The following is a 14,164-nucleotide window of genomic DNA, read 5'->3' as shown; positions in this document are numbered from 1 at the left end:
TTTAATTTCTCTTTATGATACTGTAAAAGGATTGTTTAAAGACCCCGTAAGATCCTTTAAAGGTGGGAACCACTGTACAGAATTAGGCATCTTCATTCTTGAAGCCTATTCATAGCAAACTTTAAATAAACCGACTTAAAACAAATGTCCATGGGAGTAATGCCTGGATTTTCAAGTGGGTGCCAGAAAGGAGCCAGTACATGTATTGACATTTAGAATGTCCTTAAGTGACCAACCAGGAAAGAATGCAGACACTCTGTTTTGCAAGTTTTTATTTAGCTATGTGTGCACACACAGACGCCCCCTGCGCACATGTGTGCGTGCGCGCACACACACACACACACACACGCTCTGCTCCTATGTCCATTCTCTGCTTGAAAAGAATGAGGAACAACACATCTCTAAATTAATTTGCTAGGACTGAGGGAAGACAGAAATAATTTTGTGAAACTCAACTTTAAATTGAAATTTTAAGTTCTAAAGTCAGGACGTTTCTTTTTTGAACTCACCCTGGGAAATTTTCTTTTTATGTTTCCAGTTCTTTTAGATCAGCCTGAGATATGGGGTCCAGGCCAACCAATTAATCCAAGCACGGAGTCGCCAAAGTTAACAAGGCCTTTTCCCACTGGAAGTAAGTTATGTGTCTGCTCTGTCTGGAAAAATAAGTGACTCATTTTACTGTCTGCCTGCATAGTGAAATGAGGCAACCCTTACAAAGTCTACATAAGCCACATTTGGACTGCTTAACATTAAGAAGAGATGTTATTCTGATAAGCTTTAGAGTTAAAGGGACCTAGGACAGTTGGTTGAGACAGGAATAATATAATAAATAAAGTAGAATAAGTAACTTGGAATCATAGCTTCTTCTGACGTCCCACAGGCTCATTCATTCATTCAATAGGTTTATGTAGGAGTGATAAGCAAGTGAACTAAAGACCTTGCTATGCTCCAGGCATGGGCTAGCACACAACACAGAGCTAACCAAATCAGATAAGGTCTCTGCTAGTCCTACAGAACAACTGAGGCTGCAGAGAATAGAGAGGACACATTGAGAGGAAAGAGTGATAATTGGAGAACAAGAGAAATGATGCCATATGGTAGAGAGAAGCTGAGACAGAAGATCAGGGCAAATTCATCTCAAAGCAAAGAGAGCCATCATTTCCACTTATTCCAGAATGCCCCCAACCCCTACTCCAGGTGGCTGGGGAAAGAAGTCCTGAAGAAAAAAGTGAACTCATCAAATCTACCAAATATAGCAGTGAGAGGAAAACATACATTTAAAGAAAGAATAAGAAAACAGAGTACCTGTTGAAATTCTTAACTTTGCCCACAAAGTGACAAGCCCAGTTCAGAAGGATGAGTCTCTGGGTTGGGGCTATAATACAATACTTTTTCTATCTCATGGATTTTTTTAAGCTATAATTTCATCAAAGGAATCTGTTCATTCTTCCTTGATCCAAATCATTTTGCTTCAGTCTTTCAAAAATATACCCAAATGTAAGACATATAACTTTGAGAAATCTTTCCAGACTCCATCCAAGGCATAGTATCTTGACTCTATTAAAAACCCCTCACCTGAGCCCCTACCCAAGCTGTTCTCATTGTCCTTGACCATACCCTGGACAGTAATTGCCTGTGACCATGATCTTCATTCATTCAGTTGTAAATTCCTTGAGGGCAGAGGCTCGTTGTAGTCAACCCCACGTCCTTCATTCCTAGTACAGGACACGGGACCTCGTTGGCACTTGAGGCATATTGAACAAAGGAACGAATGAATGAAATGATGGTGTTATTGTTGTTACTATCTAACTTTCTCTTGACAAATTCTTATCATAAAATGGAAGAATCTGAATGAGTCCTGCTTCAATCCCTTAGCTTTGAACTTTAAAGAAGATGGATTGTTAATGGCTATTCCTTTTCCAATAGCAGAAGTATGAGCGAAAGCCCCAATCCTGCCTACCTAGGGAATACTGTGTAACTTAGGGAGAGTGTGATCAGCAATGCTTGGCTTCTTATCTCCTGGCAGCACCTCCACCACTGCCTCCAAAACACGTACCAGCCACCCCACCCCGAACAGGCTCCCCCTTAACAACTGGACCAGGTAAGCTCTATTTTTTCTGTTCTGGGATGACGTGGCAATCAGCAGTGGCCCCGTACCTCAACATGCTCTTGATGTGTTGGAAGCTATAGGCTAGACTAAACATGAAACTGTTTGCGTTTAGTTTTATTGCCATTACATTTCACTATGTAGACTTCTTTTAAAGTATCACTCCCAGGTTTCACAAAAGGGTTCACTTTCCCAACTCACTTTTTCTCTGTATAATGTTGTGGAACAAAGGCCACATTTACTTGTGAGATGGAAGAAAACAAACTCAATATCAAAAGTCATCGTTCAATTGACATCTCACTTCACTGGATCTCACTGTAATGATTTACAAATTAAAAGGCATAATTTGTATTGTTCCAAGAACCAATAAGCTTTTTTCTAGAATTAAAACTGTGTCGTCCACAATGATAATAAAATGGTTCCCGGGATATGCAGCATACAGGTAAGCTTGGGTGATGGGAATTTTTCCCAGTAGTTATTAAAGTATTTATTATCCCACAGCAAAGAGATGTGTAAGGATGATGAAATATGGCAAGGAACTGCTGCATGCCTTTAGACAGATAATTTCTAAGGCACATCTTTACCATCTATTAAAATCAATACTATGTATTCCTACAGTTTATAATCTACCTAGTCTTACTGGACTAGCAAGTCAAAAGCAGTAGTAGTTATTTTATGTGCCTGGGTCCTTAGAATGCAGTTCTTCATCACCTTTGGAATTCTACTGTGGCTTCATCCTTAGCTATTTATGCAGCCTGGTGAGTTTGATAGCTACAGAGTGGGGTATTTATCGAGCAAATGCAAGACATAGTCATTTATGAAATTGACATTGATTCAGACCCAACAGAGAGTCATCCAGAGTGTCACAGGTAAAGGTGTTTGCAAGTTCAAATCATTTTGGCCCCTTGGATTCCCATGAATGTGTTAGAGATAAATAAATCTACCAGCAACAAAATTATAAATATTGTGGCCCATGCAAACTGCTATCCCATTTATCTGTAGCCTTGGAACCTTGAAGGTTAACTCTTTTCAAATGTGAAATATGGAAATACTAAGCCGGCTCTTATAGCTAGAAGTTTATTTAAAGGTAAAGTGGCTTCTGCTCACGCCTTGCAATTACTTAGGTAACAATTTCTAATTTAAATAACCTCGGTTTAGTAAAAGGTACACTTCCTCACATTTCAGTTGTTATCAAGTATTTCCTGCCAAGCTGTAGAAGATAGTTTTAATTTTTTTCTCTTATTACTGATAAGAATTAAAAAGAATAGCTAATGCTAATATTTAAGCAAAACAGACTTTTTTGTTTTGTGACTTCAGATAGATATATATCAGTTATGCCTTTGATGTTAACAGGTTAGACTTGAGAAAAGAAATTATAAAGATGTTTTTATAATTTTCTTCCCTATTAAACAGGTATGTATGTAACAGTTCTAATGAGTAGTAAATGTATTCTCATTATCCTATGTGTGTGTGGTGTGTGGAGTGTGTATGTGTATGTTTGTAAATATTCATGTGGGGATATCTCTTTAAATAATCTTTGTGCTGTGTTTCTGGTGTGTTCAAGGTGGAGGATATACAACTAATTATGATGTGATAATTTTTTTTAACTAACAGATATTGTCATTAGTTTCACGAAACATTTTCATTTAATATGCCAGAGTAGACAATCTTTATCAAATGAGGGTGATTTCCAGCTATCAGTTCTTTTTCAGTTGTGTCCTCTGTATTTCAGTAGGCCAGATTTTCCAAAGGGACCTCCCTTTTGGAATTTCCAGTTCCAGAGCTTGTACACTTCTGTGAACCTAACACTGCCTTCTCAGAATGACCACACTTTGCATGCCTGTGAGCAGCCTTGGAGGGCAGTCACGTGCTCAAGTGCTTTCGATGATGGTAGAAGTAGCCAACTCGGGTCACCCCACACAAGGGTAAATAATAGCAAAAAAGGCGATACTCATATTGTAGACACAGGGAACTCTTCCCTCCCCTTCAACTCCAATCAAGATTTTCCATTGTGAAATATGCCCACCTAGGCACCTCACAAGACAATCTATTTACCAGGCTTTGCCTCACCCCTCCCACTGCCCATACAAATAATTTTAACAAAGTCAATTAAATTTTAAAATCAACTACTTTAACCACAGGAAATGACCAGTCAGCCACAGAGGTCAAAATTGAAAAACTACCATCAATCAATGACTTGGACAGCATTTTTGGCCCTGTGTTGTCCCCCAAGTCTGTTGCTGTTAATGCCGAAGAAAAGTGGGTCCATTTTTCTGATACATCCCCGGAACGTGTTACTCCAGAGTTGACTCCAAGGGAAAAGGTGGTGTCCCCACCACCTGCCTCAGACAACCCAGCTGAATCCCCGCCTCCGGGCCCCCCGGGCCCTCCTGGCCCCCCAGGACCTCTGAGTCCTCCTCGCAATGTACCATCGCCACTCAACTTAGAAGAAGTCCAGAAGAAAGTCGCTGAGCAGGCCTTCATTAAAGATGATTACTTAGAAACAATCTCATCTCCTAAAGATTTGGGGCTGGGGCAGAGAGCAACTCCGCCTGCCCCCCCACCACCCACCTACAGGACTGTGGTTTCGTCCCCCGGACCTGGCTCGGGCAGTGGTACGGGGACCACCAGCGGTATGTCTTATGTTTGAGTGTGCTTCGTGTGACCGGGAATGGCCGTGGCTACTGCAGTGTGAGCAACGCCTTCCTCCCGCCTGGCAGCTGGCTTTAGAGCTTCAGCCATCCCTCCTTTGGTGTGGGTGTCCTGTGCCCTGTGGCATGTCCTAGTCCATTGAATGCTCACGGTCATAATGCAAGTCTGTGGATGTGTCCTGCCCTGTACTCGCAGCCCTTAGGAGTGCCCTGCCTTCCACCCTGCAGATAAGGCATATATTTTTTAAAGAAAGCTGCGATGTCATTGTTTAGAATTCAGGAAGAGTTCTAGAAAGACAGGTTTCACAGCAAATGAGTTTCATGTTAAATGTCTGATTTCCTCATCAGATGCCTCCACGAGAGCCCTAGTTTGTTTGGGTTTTTTTTCATTTTTTTTCTGCTTTATTGAGATATAACTGACAAAATTGTAGGATATTTAAAGTGTACAATTTGATGATTTGATATCCACACACACTGTGAAGGATTCCGCCCACCAAGTTAATTAACACAGTCCATCACCTCACATAGTTACCTTTTTTTTTTTAGTGAGAAATTTAAGTTCTACTCTCTTAGCAAATTTCAGTCATTCAATACAGTGTTAACTATAGTCACCATGTTATACATTGGATCCTCAGACATTATTCAACTTATAAGCTTATAAATCTATGTTTGTATTTTTTTTCAAGAGTCCTGGTTTTTGTAGATCAATGCGTTTTCTTCTATTTTTTTTTTTGTTTATTTTCCTTATTGTGGGAGAACTATGTTGACTCCTCTAATGACTTCAGAGAAAAAGAAGTAAGGTTTGAAAAGGAGATTTTAGAGGACAGCAAAAAAAGAGGCTGCCTTATTGCACCCCCAGCCTAATCAAGCTGCCACTGAAACAAACTGCTCTCTGATGTCATCATTTGACATGCTCACCAGCCTATGAGGTCAACTCTAAGTATAGTGACAGGTGATGGAGCAGTTTATCAGAATTGTACATTTTGGGATTCTAAATGCACATGTTGACATTGAATCTGATTTTTTGGTTTCCCTTATTTGAAGCTTCATTTTGTGCTCTCTAATTATGAAAGGATGGGAACTACCAAGCATATCCAAGAAAGACCAAGGTTTTTCTAATGCATCTTCTGTATTATTCATTCCACTGGTGCTCATGCTTGTCTGACGAGATCCTCCAGTGCCTTCCCAACTGTTCCTGTGGGTTTGGTTTAGGATCCTTTGCAGGGGTGTCAAGGACTATTTGTTTTTTATTTGCTTTGAAAGAGGCGACCAAGTTTAAGTTATTTAGATCTAGTAAGAGACAGAAAGGAAAGGCGTTTGTCTCTATTCTAATAGTCATCAATGCTTCCGCTTTCAATGGAGTATCTTTCAGTGCTTGCTCTGGTTTGCAAACTGCTCTGTGCTTTAAAGTGAGAGCATCCAAGCCGATCAAGGAGAGGACTGGAGGGTCACCTGTACTGCACACAAAATCAGTGTTTTATATCATTAGGTGTGCCCTTCCTCCACCAGAAAGGGAAAAGAATGCAGTACTAAAATTTAAGTTTGCGAAACTACGTTAAAACAAAATCGGCAGGCTTCTTTACTATAGGACCTCTGAGAGCCATTATTTTGCCAATAAGGGCAACAGCTATAGTTTCTTGTCCTGGCTTCATGCCAAGAACTTTATGCACATCATTTCATCCTTACAACAACCCCATGAGGTGAATACTCTTATTTCCCCCATTTTACAGATAGAAAAACCAAGACTCTTGGATGTTTAGTAATTTGCCCAAGTTTACACAGCTGCAGGTGGTAGACTTGGGATTCATCCTCGGGTCTCTCTGATCTCAAGCCTGTGTTCTCAACCACTATGCCCTCCAGGCACTCTTGTAAGGTTTAGTGACAAAATATCCCAAACTTATTTGAGACTGACACACACCTGTACTGCACAGTGTCATCAAGATCACCAAAAGTCTTTTCTCCAAACCTACTCCTCTGTGTTCCTTTCTATAATTCTGGAGGGTTAGAGCCTCACTTCCACCCTCTATTGCTTTTTTAGGTCTTTGGGGGTCTTACTTAACTGTAAAGATAATAAAGGGCTCCTAGGTGAAACCTTCAGTTCAGACCTCAACCCCAAAGAAGCTGGTTGTCCTCTGTCAAAGAAGGGCATGTTTCCATTGCCTTGGATGGGACTCTCTTTCCTGGGCCAGACTCTGAGTCTTCTGAAAGAACTTTTCAAGGAATAATGCCTTCTCTCCAGTGGCCCGACCACTATGCTCTCCTCAAAGTAAACACCTTTGGTCGGGGGAGGGGAGCTTTGTTACTCACCCAGCTCCTCCAACACCTTCCACAAGGCTCTGGGAGATGCTTGTTGGATTGAATTGACCACTGAGCTAATGAGTGACAAGAGAAGCTCTAGCTTTCTTTCTAGAATCCTTGGGAGTTCTGTTGTTTTAATGTTTAGTTTCCATATTCTTATTTAAAATTACTTTAAAATGTTACCAGTAAAGACTATCAATTCTTAATAACTGAGCTGGAAAAAAACTATACTTTGCTGGTATTAAAGGATTGAATTTCTAAGTAGAAGACTGAACTGGGCCAATGAAGCTCATGAATAAATAAAACTGTGCACCATTATCTCCTTAATTAAGTCCCAGTTTATTTGCTTGTTAATATTTTATTGATGAAATATACACAGACTGGCAGAAATGTAAATTTAGGATTAAAACAATAGGATACAGCCTCATGTTTCAAAGATTCGTAATGCTTATCACTACCTGCTTCTTAAAACTTAACCTGATGGGAATAACTCTTCTTGTATATCTGAAACTATATTAAATTAGATATCATTATGCCTACTTTAAAAATTTCATTCACACCGAGATGACTGCCACTGATGAAGTTTAGACAGTACTCAGGCCTCGTGAATCAGAAGAGTTACCTGCTATTGAAAAAGTTGGAAGTTAAGAATTTGCCCCAAGAACTTTACTTTCCTTATGGCAAAAGTTTAAAATACATAGTTTGGCCAGCACATTGCTTTATTGGAATGCAGACACTGATTCTTGGCAAAGGCTATGTCTTCTCCTATGTGGGCTGTGTGTGCCCAGGGGATGGAACAGGGAAAGTGTTTTCTTGGCCTGCAGCAAGTTTGGAGACCAGGGAAAGAGAGGTGTCCATAAAGATAGAACGTTCAGTGCAACATTTCCCGACTGGGGAAACTAAAGCAATATTAAAGCATGTTAAACACAAACAGACACACACATACAACCCCCCATAAGCAAATAACTTTGAGCTACCTGGGGTTGAATTAAACAAATATATTTCCTAACTACATGTCCAATATGGAAGCCACTAGGCACATGGGGCTATTTTAATCTTAATGGTAATTAATTAAAATTAAAATTAAAAATCAGTTATTTAGATGCAGTAGGCACAATTCAGTGCTCAGTGGTCACATGTGGCTAATGGTTATCTTATTGGACAACACTTGTTCCAGAACATTTTCATCATTGCAGAAAGCTCTGTTGGACAGTATTGTTTTAGGGCTTTTAAGGTGCTGGTCACCAAAAAAGTAACGCAGTGTGAAACCATTCCCACATATGTTTAATACTTTCTTCAAAGCAATGGTATAATTGTGTCCTAAGGAACACAAGTTGGGAAAGACTGATTCTTTACATATTTCTAAGTGCATATATTTAAATTCATTTGATTCTCCTCCACAACATTGTGATGTATTAGCCTCATTTTACAGATAAGGAAACGAACGCTGAAAGATAGGACTTGCCACTGTTACAAAGCAATAAATAGCAAAGGCAGTATCTGTCTGACCTCAGGTCTGTTGGGTTCGATTTACCACTTCTCCCCCCCACTCCCCTCCCCCACCCACGAGCACACACACAAAAAGAGAGATGAAAGTTGAAGTCATCCTTATGCCGTTCTCATACCAAAGCTATGATGGAACTCCAGGTTGAGAGCGGCAGATGGATTGAGAGCACGTCAATGGTTGCCAACTTTTTTGAACTCACAAAGCTCAAATGATGTACATGTGATTTTTAAAGTTAAACAATGTTGTCCAGTTATTTTCCAGCATCGTCCTTGGGAATAAACACTGCTTGAAGGGAAAATGAAAGTATAATTGAAGATAGAAGAATGAGGATATAGATGTACAAATAATAACCCTCTATATTCTTGCAATACAAAATAATTGTGTAATCTCACAAAATCGTGTGAAGCCTTAGTACAGTTGTGAAATACTCCTTAGGCCCTGACTACTCTCTGCTGAATGTGTGGGTTCTGTCAAGCAGGTTTTGCTTCTTAAACACTCCCTTGGTGTCTTCTAACTGCACAATGAATCAATGAAATCAGTTCAGTAAAGAAAAAGTGAGTAAAACTGTAAAGAAAAAGTGCCCCGAAAGGAAAAGGAAACTAGTTAACTAGGCACTTTTTTCCTTGCTTTTAGTTGTACCTGTATCAAAAAACAATCTTTACCATCATCAACATCAACTGCCTTTCATTTGTGTAGTATTTTATAGTTTAGTAAATACTTTAATAAGCATTTTCCATTCCAATTGTTACAACCCCTTTGCAAAGTAGAAACATGTCTTATTTTTTAAAACAGGAAGTTGAGGCTCAGAGAAGTCAAGATCCCACAGCTGATGAGAGGTGGGCAGGGCCAGAACTCAGGTCATCCGACTTTTCATCAGTTTTTTCAATATTCCACAATGCCTCGATGACAACTCCTTACTGGTTTTCCAAGTATTACTGAAACTGGATTTTTAAATTTCCCTTCTAGAACTTGTAAGAAAAGGATAAGCAGCTGACCTTTTCCTGAGATTGACTCAGAAGACTATTTCTTGGAAATAGACCCACGGATAGACATTTTGACCCACTCCTATAGCATGGTTTTCCAGCAAAATAGAACCCTCAAAAAAGCTCCATAAAACTTTCTGACAAAGACTTTGCTGTGTAAAGATTTATTTCCCATCTCTTTGCTGTCACTTCTGTTTTCTGAAAACATCCTGGGTATAAAGAAAACTTTGTAGTGGGACCTGTCAAAATATACCTTATTCTTTTATTCAGAGAAGATTAGCCAAAGTCTAAGAATATTCATATTGAGAGAAAAGTATGCAGTCTGTCCATGCAAAAAGAAGACCTTTGTGCAAAATATGGGGCTAAGGTCCACCTAAAGCTACAAGACACTGCATTTAAAAGCTCAGGCTTTGTAGTTACATTGACCATTTGAGTTACGTGACCTTGAGCAAGTTACTGAATATCTCTGAGCTTTACTTTCCACTGAGATAGTAGAAGTACCTTCCTCCAAAGCTTTTTGTGGGGATAAAATAAGATAATGCATGCAAAATGCCTAGCATAGATACTGGCCCAATAAAATAAAAAGTGAGTATACAATAAAAAGTTGGTAGTGGTGGAGAGGAGGTATCAGTAGGGATGGGTGGGAATAATTAGTAGGGTTTCACACCAATGAAACTACACTTAGAATAAACAACACAGAGAAACACAACGCACTCAACATTTCAAATTGTTTAAACAAAGGAGCAAGATTTTCACCTCCAGGGCACGCCTAAGATGGGAGCAGATGCTGAGGTGATGGGTTTTGCTGCTCAACTCCAAAGCTCCTTGAGAATCTGAAAATCTGGACATGGAGGTGCTGGTCTAGGATTCTCCAGAGAACAGAGTTTTGTGGCATGTTGGAGGGGAGGCTAGGTGGGGACAGATATTTTCCTGGGGCACAATTTCTTAGACTTTTCTTGGAGTGATTTGATACCTGTGCTTCTAAGTAAAGTGAAAAAAACCTCAGGAGCAGTTGGAACTTCTCTGACTGAACAAGAACAGTTTGGAATATTGATTTGACTTTCTTAAGGTTGTTAGCCGAGTAGTTTACCCGTGTATCCCGGACAGATGACTGAAGACAGGCAGACCCCTGAGTCTAGAGACCTCTCTGGTGTGCTCAACAGCGTGCATGCCAACCTCTGTGTGTCCTCTGTGTTTCACATGCTTGTCATTGACAGCCAGAAAAGTAAATCCAAGAGGCTCTTTTAAAAATCATCACAAAAATCATCTCAGGCAACTTCTACACAGACAGATTCCTACGCAGCCTCCTTTGAAAAATAAAATCCTCTAAATTCAATGTGTTTCTGTTAAGATTCTACACACAAAGTGTGCACGTAACATCTAATTTACTTTCTTATATTTTGTCCTTTGCTTACCATCAAGTGTTTGCTTACGCTTGCGAAGTTAGCACTCATATCTTGAAGCACAGTAAGAAGGATACTTCTCTTCTGTGTTTTATATATATAAATATTTATATACATATACACATATTTATATATATGTATATATACATATAACGTGAAAAACTTTTTTTTTCAAGTTCTAACCTCCATTTTCATTTTGGACATAAATAAATTCTGAATATGCAAAAATCAAGAGAATTTATCATAAGTTTGGTGTGTACCATGGTCAAAATGAAGGATACCCGCCCACCCAGCCAAAAGAGCCTTAAGAATATATTTTCTGTCACAGGGAGTAATAAAAGGATTTACCTTTCACTGGGTGTCACATGACAACAAAAGGCAACGAGCTTCAGCTTCTGCCATCAACCATAGTTCAACTGAGTGATTTTTTTCTTTATTGAAAAAAAAAAAAAAAAAAACCCTAAACCCCATGTGCTACAGAGTTGACTGTACTAACTGCTGAGGTGAAAAAAATGGCTGTGATTGACACTGTGTCGGGGAATGGGGAAGGCGGGATCCAGTGATGACAGCACTTCTGGCCACCTGCGTTCCTAGCCATTTTTAACACCAGCTTGTTTTTCAGGTGCATCATCCCCTGCTCGGCCAGCCACCCCCTTGGTTCCTTGCAGCACCACGACCCCACCTCCACCTCCTCCCCGGCCTCCGTCTCGGCCAAAGCTACCTCCAGGGAAGCCTGGAGTCGGAGATGTGGTATGTCCCCTTCTGCCCTGGCCTGCTCAGAAACGTCCAGTGGGAATGACAAACAGGAGTCCAAGTGCCTGAACGCGGGTCATCTCAACTTCAGGTCTAAGTCTTACTTACAGTGCTTGAACAAATGGCCCTGACAGGTGACATCTGAAAGACAGTCACTGCCATCAGAATGTACATTTCAGTTGCCCTCAAATCTCTACCATCTTTCAAGCCAAGGTCGAAAATAGTAGCAATAGGATCCTGGGGCCCTTAGTTCTTCTACAGTGAGTTTGATGAAAATTAAGATAATAATGCTCAATTGTGCTAAATCCTTTAGAACGGGAGGTGTTTCCTTTCACCATATTTATCTGATTTTGGAAGATTCCAAGGGAGGGCAAGTCCTGATTTCTGTCCCCAGTCTACAGAGAAGTTACTGGTGGTAGGCACACTATGTGAATATAAAGGAGGGTGGTATGACCCAATGAGTTTTTTCTGGACGTTTCCTGCATCATGTTTTAAGGCTGAGGGGTGGGAAACATTCTGTGTGAACAATTAAGAGACTTCTGGCAGAGGTAAATGTCTTTGGTATCTGCACACAGGAGTCACAGACTGGTGATGTCCCTGAGATCTGGTTTAGCTAACACAGGACAGTATTCTGTATTCAAATATCGTTCAATGGGTATAAGCTCTCACATTATGGTACTTGCTTAGTCCCTGGGGGCATAAGAGGCCATCCTCCTGAAACATCACCGACCACACCCCAGACCTCAGCTTCTCTAAATGTGATGTTCCTGTTGAGTATAGCGCATCACGGTTGATGGTTCCTCTAGCTCCATCCACAAGCTCCTGTACAGATATAATCAATTTCAGTGTAAAAATGGTGCCACCTGTTCTCTTTTAAGAACCTGAGTTGTCATATCTGGGGCCGGGAGACGCTAAAAATATGGAGGGCAGACCTGTGAATCTAACTTTCCATTTCTTTTCTTCTCCCTGCAGCCCCGACCTTTCAGCCCTCCCATCCATTCTTCCAGCCCTCCTCCGATAGCACCCCTAGCCCGGGCTGAGAGCACTTCTTCAATATCGTCCACCAATTCCTTGAGTGCAGCTACCACCCCGACAGTTGGTAAAAATGATCTCCTCTCTTCTAATCTGTTTGTGGTTTTGACTGGCTATTATTTATGATCTGAAAACCCTAACGCCCTATGTTTCTGATCAAAATTGTTTTGCTCTGTGTTTTGCTACTATCATCTGACTCTTCTTTTAAAAGCACCTTCTCAGCAAAGAAGGCAAAGTGCTTCAAGTAAGCAAATAAGCAAATAAAAGAATGTGAACACCTGTGTTTTGCAGGAATTCTCTTATGCTATTTCCATGCAGAGCTATTCATAAAAGTAAAGAAGAAACAGTCAAATAAGATCCTATAATTTAGATATTATTTCTTATAATGAAAATAGTCTCCATTGAGGGGGGAATGTTTTTTTTTAAATTCCAACCGTGTAACCCATCAGAAATCACAAAATTTAGAACTTTTATTTTCTTGAAGCTTTCATTTCTTCATCACTTTGGTTCTCCTTATGTTGACAGATGGTATAAACATGGGCACTGTGGGACGTGAGAAAACTTTTCAACATTTTTTGTAGTGCTTTTCAGTGATGTGCGGTCAATTTTCCCCAAGAAATAAGTCATTGCTGGCATTTTCAGTAAATGCCTTTGTGCCTCTTTCCTTATGGTGTGATGAAAGTGAAGAGTTGAGAATGGCTGCTCAGCTGGATGGTTTTCCCAGGTTTAAATGCCTCTTCTTGCCTGGAGCGTCTTCCCTCTTCCCAAGGCTGGTCTATGTCTACACCTCTTTACCCACCTTCCATAGCTCCTGCTGCCTCTCTCGTGTTTGCATGGTATCTCTGACCTGGGCTTTCCCATTCCATTTTTTCCCATTGTCTTCCTTTATTGTCTGAATGCCCTCCAAGTCTCCCATATTATAAACCAGCTGGCTCATGCTGCATTGCTTGGGAGAATCATTAACCAAAGCTAAATAAATTCCTGCTGCTACTTGCCAAAAAAGAGCACACTACAGAGTTGCCCATGTGAGGAATAATTTGATTAAAGCCTGAAGCTCTTCTGGAGAAGAAATCCCTCTTTTCCCAGGGAAATAAGTTAAGGTGTGCCTCTTAGGCCTCCAAAGAGAATTTCGACCATATCATGTGCTCTACATTTTTAATCAGATCAGCCCCAAAGAATTCTTCAAATTTGGTGAAAATATAGCCAGCTTTCCAATTTCATCTGATTCGTTAACAGACAGATATTTAACATCATTTATATAACCATGTCTATTCTTTATCTGTATCATCAGCTGGGGCAACTCAGGGCTCCCTAATTTTAGATGCCTATTAGCTAGTTTCTCTCTGGGTTTTGTTGTTGTTGCTGTTTTGTTTTGTTTTTTCTGTAACTTCCAACCTTATTTTTGAACTGTCTTTAATACTCTTGATTGC

General features: G+C 40.2%; 1 protein-coding gene across 22 annotated transcripts in view; it reads left to right on the top strand.

Annotated features, from left to right (window-relative positions):
- Nucleotides 1–14,164, top strand: part of SGIP1 (SH3GL interacting endocytic adaptor 1) — a 215,576-nt gene that overhangs the window by 149,284 nt on the left and 52,128 nt on the right. For 13 of the 22 annotated variants that reach the window (XM_082356841.1, XM_082356843.1, XM_082356844.1 and 10 more), the window contains 5 exons: nucleotides 539–631; nucleotides 2,027–2,101; nucleotides 4,249–4,740; nucleotides 11,572–11,699; nucleotides 12,675–12,801. In XM_082356841.1, coding sequence (XP_082212967.1) covers nucleotides 539–631; nucleotides 2,027–2,101; nucleotides 4,249–4,740; nucleotides 11,572–11,699; nucleotides 12,675–12,801 — 915 coding nt within the window. The remainder of the gene's footprint in view (nucleotides 1–538; nucleotides 632–2,026; nucleotides 2,102–4,248; nucleotides 4,741–11,571; nucleotides 11,700–12,674; nucleotides 12,802–14,164) is intronic. The other 9 variants (XM_082356845.1, XM_082356846.1, XM_082356838.1 and 6 more) reach the window with 1 other exon arrangement.

The sequence above is a fragment of the Balaenoptera borealis genome (genome assembly GCF_965194805.1).
Source record: "Balaenoptera borealis genome assembly, chromosome: 1".
Classification (NCBI taxonomy): Eukaryota; Metazoa; Chordata; class Mammalia; order Artiodactyla; family Balaenopteridae; genus Balaenoptera; species Balaenoptera borealis.
The sequence above is the reverse complement of the archived record's forward strand: the minus strand, read 5'-3'. Positions and strand labels throughout refer to the sequence as shown.